Source organism: Musca domestica, unplaced genomic scaffold, assembly GCF_030504385.1.
Source record: "Musca domestica strain aabys unplaced genomic scaffold, Musca_domestica.polishedcontigs.V.1.1 19, whole genome shotgun sequence".
Taxonomy (NCBI): Eukaryota; Metazoa; Arthropoda; class Insecta; order Diptera; family Muscidae; genus Musca; species Musca domestica.
The window spans coordinates 13,109,661-13,121,272 of NW_026712245.1; the positions used below are offsets into that span (position 1 = coordinate 13,109,661).

At 36.7% G+C, this 11,612-nt stretch overlaps 1 protein-coding gene across 1 annotated transcript; it reads left to right on the plus strand.

Moving 5' to 3' along the window:
• LOC101892506 (probable serine/threonine-protein kinase tsuA) lies at nucleotides 1-3,597 on the plus strand. Its single transcript, XM_005185680.4, has 3 exons — nucleotides 1-294; nucleotides 947-1,252; nucleotides 1,326-3,597. Exons 1-3 carry the CDS (start codon nucleotides 286-288, stop codon nucleotides 2,604-2,606), a joined length of 1,596 nt encoding a protein of 531 aa, XP_005185737.1. The 5' UTR covers nucleotides 1-285; the 3' UTR covers nucleotides 2,607-3,597.
• The last annotated feature ends 8,015 nt before the right edge of the window (nucleotides 3,598-11,612 follow it).

The following is an 11,612-nucleotide window of genomic DNA, read 5'->3' on the forward strand; positions in this document are numbered from 1 at the left end:
CAATTATCACGTACAATAGACCAACTGACTTGCCCGACTGACAATAACGCCCAGCACTTCCTGCTCGCCTTCCATAAGGATTAACAACGCCCTGCCCAACGACACTCCTTGGATTGTTTGTGAAATTGTGTATGTGACTGTGTGTGTCCGTGTATCAGTGCAGTGCAAATAAAGTGTACCAAACGAACAGAGTTTGAAGTTGTTCCACATCAACAACAACAGCAATAATATCAACAAATTATTACAAACTCTCTTTTTACAAATTAAAAACTTTTCTCGCAAGCTATGAAGTGGGTATGTGATCAGCAGAAATATTTAAGAACAAACAAAACAATTGTCAGTGACACCAAAACAATCTTAAAGACAATACCGGAATTGTTTTAAAGCATGCCATAAATCAAAACCCTCAAGGGATTTTCGAAATGTTCCGAAACCCACACCACACAAAAATATCTATGCACTTCAAAGTGTTGTACAAAATGATTTAAAGCAAAGGAAATAGTGTGGGGGTAAAGAAACGTATTTGTCTGGAAGCGAACACACCAGATGGATCCTGTGACCCGATTCAACCTAACTTTTTGTTTATAACCTTCTTTTTTTGAGCCCTTCTCCCTTTTTCCCTTGCATCCAGTACTACCAAGGGCGTTCAAGTCATATGGATGCAATATTTAGATATATGTCCGACATTTCGGTTATAGGAATCCTTCTTTGATTTCCATGTCCAGTGTTCCATGCCAATCAACATTGTTGACATGGTTTTATCATTTCATTTCTTTGTATTTTATGGGAAATCTCAAAGGTAATACCGAAGTCACTTTCATGCTCCATAAACTGATTTCCGTAGTAATCCAATGCAGCGGCATGCCACCAGTTGCAAGTTTAATGTGGCACATAATTTATACGAGCACTCTGTTCACTTGTTGTCGTTTTCCTTTTTCCATTCCAGCTGTTTGTATGTTTGTGCCTCGGCGTGTTGGCCAGTAACATGGTTACGGCTTCTTATCCTGCGCTGCATGCTGCCCTCCATTTGGCCCAGCAAAAGTCAATAACAAATCCACAGGATGTGCGTAACTCTCTCGAGCAGACATCGGACTCATCGGAAATTGGAAATGATTTTGGCGCTACCGTGAGCTCTTCAGAAGATTATGATGCCCATCCTCAGTACAGCTTTGCTTATGATGTCAGAGACTCGCTAACCGGTGATGATAAGCAACAGGAAGAGAAACGTGACGGTGATGTGGTCCAAGGACAGGTAACATAAGACGCCGAATGGGTGCTGTCATTTACACGGGCTTAATTAATTTCCACATTCTCTTTCTGTACAGTATTCCCTCATTGAACCCGACGGCACTCGCAGAATAGTCGAGTACACTGCCGACGATATCAACGGTTTCAATGCCGTCGTCTCGAAACAGATGTCCGATGAACGCGCTCGTGCTGCTTCTGCTGCTCCTGGTACCTCTTCTTCGTCCCGCTACAACAGCATTGAGGTTTTGCAATCACAAATCCAAGCTCAGGCAATTGCCGAAGCACAGGCCCAGAGTGCAGCATATGCTGAGGCACAAGCCTTGGCTGAAGCCCAGGTCAGAGCAGAGGCAATGGCTCAGGCCCAGCAAAACTCCCAAGCAGAAACTCAAGCCAGAATCCAATCCGAAAATCAAGCCCGTGCCCAAGCCCAGCAGCTGATGGAACAATTTGAACAACAATACAAACAACAACAATTGCAACTGCAAGCTCAACAACAACTGCAACGTAGTCAACAACAACAACAGCAATTGTTGCGTACCCAGTTCCAACAGTCCCAGGATCGCATCTCCAACGACCAGGCTTTGCTTCTGTCGCAGTCGTTGCCCTCTCAGGCCTTGGGTCACAGTGTGCATGCCACCGTCGTCAATCACCCACCCAGTCTATTGTCGCGTCAATCCACCGGAACTGTATTCGCCCAGTCGCATGACATTCCCGCCCTAAAAGAAATCCAAGAGAGCACTGCCCGCCTCAATATTGAACGCACAGGTCAACCTCAAATTGTCATTACCCAACCCGCCAGCGCCACTGTCCAGGCCCAAGTTATTCACTCACCCATTGCCACGCTTTTGGAAAGCAGCAATGGCCTTCGATCTGGAAGTGGTTCCATTATAACGACAAGAATCTCTACGAATGGACGTACCACTGGATCCGGCTCAGGACTGAACATCAATGGAAACGGACGTCACGGAAGCAGCGATCAACTGTTGAACGGTTTGGACAGCAGCGAATTGCAAAATGCCCTCTCCCGTCAATCGGCTACATCCAGCTCGGCCAGCATTCGCATTCTGAATGGTAATGGAAATGGCAATGGTAACGGCAATGGCGATGATGGCAACGGCAGCCGCAACGGTGGCAGCAACGGCAATGGTCACTACACCTTTGAATCGTTGGGAAACAACGACAGCTTGGAATTGCGTCTCAACGGCAATGGAAATGGTCTCAGAAATTCCTTGCGTCAGCAACAGAATAATCGCCGCTTGCAGGGCATCTATCATTCGAATGGCAATGGTAACGGCAATGGCAACCGCAATGGCAACGGTAACGGAAATGGCAATGGAAACGGCAAATCTCTATGGTAAGGAGGAGGAGATGGACACACCGCAGCAAACAAACGCCACTCCATAAAAAGGCAGGACGAAAGCAGAACAACGATCTTCAGTAGATTTTAGAAAAACCAAATACAACACACATACCCCTCCCACTCGACTTGGCACCTGGACCACGGCTAACTCTTCAAGGACCATGACTCTCGTATAACCACAAAACCAACAGCAGCAACAACAACAACCAGAAAACAACAATTATAGTACAGTGTTTTTGTTTTTGTTCATAGTTTGTAAGCCTTAGTGTAATTTGCATTTGTTAGTTCTCTTATCGCAATTTCTTCAATTGTTCACATCATTTGTATTTATTATTAGAGTTCATTTCAAGATAGTTTTCTATTCTATTCTTTATTCTTTATCTTCTTAGAAAGGGATTTGGGAATTTTCGTATAACTCAACACAAACTCGATTACTAATACTAACACACTTACCTCTTGACTATTTGTACGCTTCTATCTCCCGTACAAATAATGTCTGTCTATAGACCCTCCATCAACTGATTTCTTACTCGTTATCTACAATATAGCGTTGACGTTTCCGTATCCTTTCATTCTGCATCCTCAAACAAACAAAAGAGTCTTCATCTTTACCTCCATTTTGTGTTGAGGTACTAGAGTAACTCGCTCATAAAATCAGACAGCTCTTAAACTGTCTCCTTTAAAATGAAACAAAAAAGTTTTATTTCCTTCTTTCTCTCTATCCCTACCTTTATAATATCTTCATTGTGTCCCTCTACATCAACAGATATACATTACAAAGTAACTTACACACATTCATACAAACAAACACATACACATTCATACATACATTTATTGTGACACTTTTGTTGTATTTTTCTTACTTTATGTATTTTTTATTCTTAACATTTTTATTTTGTTTTTTTTTTTTTACAATATCTTTATGTTTAACAAACGTTTTCAGTTTTATTTTATTTTTCAACTCTCTCTGTGTTTTTAATATTTTTAGTTGCTAGTCGCTTAAGCTTATATTAAAACAAAAAAGATGGCATCCTAAAAAAGCATTACAAAAATAAAAAATTATTTAATTTTGCAAAGAACTTTGACAGTTATTTCTCTTTATCTATGTAGGGCAAAAAAAAAACTAGAAGTGAGTATCATTGATTGACATTACTACAGAATACTAGATAATTAAAGAGTCTACTTATCGCCGGTGATGAAATCATGGCATTGATAGCGATCTGGAAATATAATGCCACTTTCGTGCATAAAATATCACTTTCGTGCATAAAAACATTACTCCCTGTTTATCCTGGCTATGACATGTAGAAAAACTAGGGAAAGTCTATATAATTAACATAAGAGTTGAGTATTACAACAAAATCCGTACTAAAATATTACGAAAAGTACTAAAAGTTATTAAATGTGCTATGTATTGGGCGAATTGATACCAATAGAATTCTGAAATTTGGAATGAAGGGCCACTTGTGAAGTTTAGCATAGATGTACCAAAGGGTTCCTTGAAAATGCAAACGTTAAATTCGTACATTTAAAGTACGTAAATACTAATTTGCTAGATCTCGCTGTGAATCTTAAAAAAATGCAGCATAAGAGCTTGTACTGTGAATTTTGGTATTAGGATCACTCCGAGTATGTAGCGTTTAGACAATGAGGTGGATTTAAAAATGAGTACTATTACTTGTTCGAAAAGCAGTAAATGGTACTAAATTTGGTATTGAGTGTAGCAATAAAATTGTGGAGGTATGGTAATAGAAATCTGATATTGTGAGCTTCGGCAAGTGTGTGGGTCTAGAAAAAGGCGTGGATTTGGATGTAACTTGAATTGTGAAAAAGGAAATATCCCACATGGACCATGACACAACAAATGCAAGGTAGGACAGACTCATTAAATACATCTCTGAAATACAAAATACAACTCTAAACCTTTTGCCTTGTTTGCCTTCAAATTTACGGAACATTACAGATTTTTCACAAAATCAAGTTTATAATCCGACTAAGTTTCTTTATGCCGCAAATTTGAATCTTAATTTCAGCAATAAAAAAATTCGAGGTTTATTTTTCAAAAATCAAAATTGCATCCATTTTTTTTTGAGCTTTTAATTATGCTTATATTGTACCTGAAGATATGGCCACAATTTTCTTCAATGTGGTGTTAGACGCTTCGAGAGCATAAAGTCGGAAATTTTAATTTTCCAAATTCCAGCTTCTATTACTACATCTATTTACTACTTTTTCATCCGTATATCCCAACACACATCACCACATGTAAAAAATCAAATCATCAAATTATATTTATTCATTAGTGGGATTCTCTAACTCATTTTTTGAGTTACCGACAAATATCGGTAACTTCGAAACTAACAATTTTGATATAAATAAGAAATTATGGTTGACAACATTGGTATCTATCGGTAGGTCTTAGCGACTATTTTGATTTAACTTACCGAAAAATTTCGTTATTTACCGAAATTTAAAGCATTTCAGGTATAACAGTTTCGTAAAACTACAGAAATACAGCCCTGAGGCTATACTCGCTTCCTGTTAGAATTATTCCAATTATATGCAACAAGTTATTATTATTTATTTGATATTTTTGTTCTTTTTATACCCTATAACTCTATGTGTTGGGGGTATTATAAGTTTGATTGGGCCAAAAATTATGTAACACCACGAAATATTGGTTTCCCATATAGGAAAGTATATATGGATCTTCCTAGCTCGCCGAGCTGAGTCGATCTAGCTATTAGCCATATTAATTTGTAATCACGCTACTGGTCGCAATTATGGCCCGATCCTTACGAAATTTTGCACGAAGTTGGGGTTTGGGTCAGAATAGAACCCTATTGCTTTTGGAGATGATCGCCAAATGTTTAGGGGTTGAAATGGACCAAATACTGAAAAAATGTCGGATTTTGCAGTAGCTATACAGGTCGCAATTATAGACCAATCGACGCGGAATTTCGCATGTAGGTAGAGTATAGGGCGGGGAAGAAGCCTACCAATTTGGGTGGTCATCGGATAACATTTAGCGGGTAAAATAGACCATATCTTTTGTGTTGAAAAAATTCAAAATTTTTCATTAAACCGCGAATATTTTAAATCCCGGCGAAATCACAAAGCCATGACAAGGTTACTTCTGATCTTTACATTGATGTTAACATCCAACAAATCGGATATATAGCAAAATATGTGCGATATATATGTCTATCAAGGAAGATATGCTTGAAAGATCTCTTATATGTCGAGAACGGCGGAACTGATTTCGACAGTTCTCATTAATTCAGAATGGCCTCTTGGCAGGAAAGAAAAAACGTCTAAAAATCGCATAAAAATATCTGTCTAAAGATGAAAATATTGATTTTCTAAAATTTTCTCATATTTTTTTCAATTTTGTCATATTTTTGGCATATTTTCATTTTGAATTTAACATTTGGTAATATTTCTACAGCTAACAAAATTAAGTGGTTAGGATATAAGGATATCATATACAGATCGCATTTATGGCCCGATTCTTACGAAATTTTGCATGGGGATAAGATGAGGGTCAGAATAGAAGCCTACTCTTTTTGGAGATGATCGCCATATATTTAGGGGTTGAAATGGACCAAAAAACTGTAAAATTGTTGGCAGGCCGTAATTATTGCCCGATCCTCACGCACATTTGAATGGGGGTTACCGGACATTGCAAAAGCCAAGCAGTTTCGGATGGCCATCCAAAAATATTCAATGTGTGAAATAGTTTGCCAACTTTTGTAGACAAAATACGAAAATGCCCATTCCGGTGACTTTTTGGAGAATTCACAAATACAGGAAAGACACACTTCTGACTATTTCGTTAACGCTGATTTCGTTGAAGAATATAGTCAAATGTCTGTATCTCATATAGATACGTTTCAGTCAAAAACCAATAATAAATGTTAATCTTTTGCCACTTCTGAGAGGTTATAGGTCTTTGGGAAATATTGGTTCCAGATCTAGGAAGACCATTTACGTGCAACATCTACCAATAAATTAGAAATGCGCAAATTAGTTTAAGTTGCTATTATTCGAAAATTAGAGAACGAAACCTGATGGTTTTCTTTTATTATTTGTCACAATATCTTGTGGAATTCATTCGAGTATCTCGCCTATATAAGCTGTATCACTTATTATAGTGTTGTAGGGTATTCAACGGTCGGCCCCGCTCGACTGTAGCCTTTGCTTACTTGTTTTCAAATGAATTAAATAATGCGAAAATCAAATGAAATGCTTGGACTTTTTCTCAAAAATGTGGTCGAAAGTCTTCAATCTTTCAATTGCATGGCAAATGAAATCAAATGCACGTCAGCAATAATCATTGATTTTTAACATATTTTGTTTTTATTTTTATACATAGATCTATTTTGTCCTCACACCTATGAATAATTTAGGTTGGCTTTAATAAATATATGTATATATCCCTCCTATGTTCAAGTTAGCAAATAAAATCTGAAAACTTTCCAAATTCTGTTCAACACTTAATGTTAACATCAACAAATCACTGAAGAATTCAAAAGATTTTGAATTAAAGTGGACAATTTTCCCGAAGTCATACGGATTTTCAATTGTTTCCATTGTGGAATGGATGTGAATGGATGCCGTTTGTTCACTTTAAAGCAGTTGTTCATTTAATGGCCTTCCGACAAACAAACTACATTTGTCTTGTCTTCCTTTCATTGAGTTCATTCATAGTTTCCATTGTTCACGGATCCTTATCGAAGACGACCTGATAAATCGTTTAGCGAATTGACAACTGACGGAAGGGAGAATCGGTATCATATTTCTGCTCCCCTGGCCCCCGTTTCCACGCAGCATGCATTTAACGGAAGAAATGAACAAGAGAGTTTTCTTTCCACCTTTCTATCGCCATTCACATGTTTGTACGCACATACATACACATAAGAACGCATGGATACATATGTACGAATGTCTGGCATTAGTGTGTGTTGTTCTAAAGGACTGCGATACAATTAAAGTGGAGTGTTTGCAAACAATTTATAAAATGAATGTTGAAAGCATTGTTAATTGTTGCTGTTGCATCCACCCGGCTTATGTAATGTTTGCCCTCTCCAGGCGTTTTGTTGCATTCTTCCACTTCTAAGGCTAAGTTAGGTACCCTACAACGGAACATACATTACTTATGTACACCAGGTACTTAATGGTTCGAATTTTTAAAATTATTGTTGTTAAATTATTGGAAATATTTTTTTCGTCAAGATAAAAAAAACTGTACCTGCCATATATATGTTTCATCCGATTTCCTATTTCAACCTTTCCAAAGTAATTATATGCACTCCATACCATTGATATTAGGGACGAAGGAACACATATAGTCTAGAAATCAGAGCACATATTTGCTCGTTTTAACTCGAAAGTGAATCCACAGACAAATGAAAATATAGACGAAGGAATTCTCTCACCGCTTATCTTAGAAACAATTCGGATCACTTGATGTCGTCTATATCGTTTCAGGTGTATGATTGAAAATATTGAAGTAACATCATTTTAAAATGTTAAAAATATCATTGTAAGTTGAAAATTGTACCATAATGAAAGAAAAGTTAAAAATTTCGTGATGACATCGTAATACATAGAATATGATTTTGAAAAGAAATCTTGACTTTTCATAAAAAAAATTAATAAAAAATTGATATTGTTGCTATTTTTGGTAGTATTTCTGTCATTACCATCCATACGGGTAAGGCTGGAAATACATAAAGAGTATATTTCGTTGGCTTAAGTCACCGGCTGGCTTCTTCGGAAATGAACAAAGGAGTCTACGGCCAAAATCGAACTAAGTCAACCTACAACTCCTTTGTTCATCTACGAAGAAGCCAGCCGATGACTTAAGCCAGCCAAATATGCTCTTTATGTATTTCCAGCCTAAGTCTCACTTCACACAACTTTCTCGAACTTATCCTACCATGTATTTATTATACCATGCTTGCACCCATGGTACAATGAAGAGAAGGTAGGTCAACTTTGAAAAAATTGCAAGTATAGAGGTCTACCTGTTTGGCTTGTAATGTCAAAATTAGGCTGCAAATACATAAAAAGCTTGAAGTCATGGCTAGGCATATTAATGCCAAATTATAATGAAAAACGACGGCAGGATTTTAGTGCGGCTCTGTAATCCCTTTCTGAAATGTCACAAAATATGCCTAGCCATGACTTCAAGCTTCTTATGTACTTAGCCCTTTAGTATCAAAACAATAAAAAATCAAACAACTTGTTGCATTTATTTTGAATAAATAATTGAAAACCGCGATAACTGAATGAAAGGTCAACACTTCTTTTAAAAATCATGTACTATATATCTCTAAAGGATTATTTCGCTACAAAAACTCTAGATCGATGCATACGTTGATGTCGATGCATACGTTGAAATAAACATTGTGAAAACATCCGAATTTGAATATTTTCTGAACAATTTTTTTGTTATTGAAAAAAAAAAAACGTACATAAACAAATAAAGATGACATATTAAGCCAAGAAAATAAAAAAATTAAAATCATATGGTATCATAGCCCTACCTTGATATCATTGTACCATGCTTGCACCCAACTTTAAGGGTGGTTTAAGTTCGGCCCCAAATTAGAACTCTATCGGCTACATTTCATTCTTATAGTATAGCCATGTCCAATTTGCAATGCTTCCCACTTCATGTACAGCAATGCGTAGTCGGTATCCTCATCGAAACGTTTTATTACTTTTTTTTGCACTCCTACCATCACGTAAAGGATAACAAGAAAAATTGGTAAAGGAAAAGAGAACGATACAGACCGTATCACTTTACAACGACAACAAATTCAATTTCCTACGCAATGCAAGCCATACGACTACTGACAGCGAGAGAGAGCGATTGTGTATCACGTACCGCAAACATGTGGCAGCTTTATCAATCTCGGTCTTGTTTTGATTTAATCAAATAAGCCTCTATCGGCTCTAACAGTCAAATGCTTTTAGAATTACAACGTTTAGTTACTTAGCAACATATGTACGTACATACATTTGAACTTTCATATATTTTTGTATTCAAAACATAAAAAAATTATTTTTAATATGTCAATTAAATTCGCTAAAAAACAATCTTTCCTATGGATAATTAAGCGCGTTGCAAATTTTCGGGGCAAACCCCAATTATTAGTAGATACGATTTGCCACAACAGGCGGGAAAAAGGCACAAAATGTCATGATAAGGAGAGGCCTTTATACAATACTCCTCATCCACCAAAGGACCCTCCGGCGAACTACCATCCCCTGTGCGTTGAACACGAAGCCTTTGAAGCTCCCACGTTTTTGGCTGCCTCTGCTTTTCGTAAATTTCAATCGCCAGAGGAAATACTGGGACCCAATGCCCACAAGGATTGCTGCTATAAGAATCCGGAATATTTTGCATACCATCGTTACAGCTTCTATATTCTGCAAGGAAATGCTTTACAAATATGTAAGGATAACAAAAAGATTTGTAAATAATATGTCATGAAATGAATCGTGAGTAATGTGCATCCCAATATTGAATTCAAATCTGCAAATATTCGTCTAAAAAATACACATATTAAATTCTTTACTTACAAAATATGTTAAAAATTGTAATTAGACATCGGGATGGATAAAAGATCAAGGACCTTTCGAAGACTTAAAATATTTTAATTCCAACATTCAATCTTGAATTTCATAAAAAATAATGTTGCTGTTAATCTCCGATTTCTCCGTTCCTCTTAATTAGTGCTTATTTAAACATCCATAACTCTGCCCCATTCAATTCTTCAAGCTTTTTCGACGACTAGGAAATAAGCAAAACCGCTGAAAAATGTCTCTTAAATCAAAACACCGAATATCGTCAGCCACAGCTATAATGGGGTTATACCAAAAATGCGGCACCATACACTCTCTCAGAGATTACAGTACGTATGGTTAATATCAAATACTTTATAATAACTTCGTTGGAAAATATCGCTTAAATCATCAAAATCCAAATACAGAAAGATAGCTTTATATGGAGCCATACGGGGACGTTGATCTGTGCAGACAATTGTGGACCCCAAATTCTAACTTTGAAATAAATCCGGTGTAAAATGTTGTTAATATCGTGAAAATACCTAATATCGGGAGGCACAGTTATATGGAGGCTATACAAAGACGTGGACCTGTAAAATCAATTCCCCATCATAGAATGGAGCACCCATCAGGAACTCCAAATACAACTTTTGAAAGAAATTTCTGTAGAAAGTGGAACACAGCTCATCAAAATACCGAATGTCTAGAAATACAGTTATATGGAGACTATATCAAAACTTGGACTTATATTTATAGTTCCATGCAAGGATACTTTCCTAATATATTCTCATTTACTGAACTTTACTGAACTTTTGAGTAAAAAAACAACATCCAATAAATAATCAGACAACAAAAAAAATCAGCATTTGGAACAAATTTGGCAATTTTTAGAAAAATAAAATACGTTACAAATTCTCTTAAAATCTAAAAAATACCAAATGTATACGACGACGTGGACCTGCATCATCAAAATCATAAAAATACCGAATTTAGGGAGGTACTATTATAGGGGATGCTACACCAAAACATGGACCTGCACTGATGATTTTCTGGCATAGGCTGTAGTATCCATTACGAACTTCTGATACCAAATTTGAAGCAATTCCGGTGAATAATGTCGCTAAAATCACCAAAATACCAAATATCGGGAGGTACCGTTATATGGGGGCTATACGAAGAAGTAAACCTGCACAGACACTTTTCTGTCTTAGGTTGTAGTATCCATTACGAAATTCAAATACCAAATTTGAAGCAATTCCGGTGAATAATGTCGCTAAAATCTTCAAAGTACCGAATATCGGGAGGTACCGTTATATGGGGAATATATCAAAATGTGGACTTACATGACCCATTTTCAATGCCAATATTCAATATAACATTATATACATTTGCGTAAAATTGTATCACCCTACTTCATTTCGTTCGG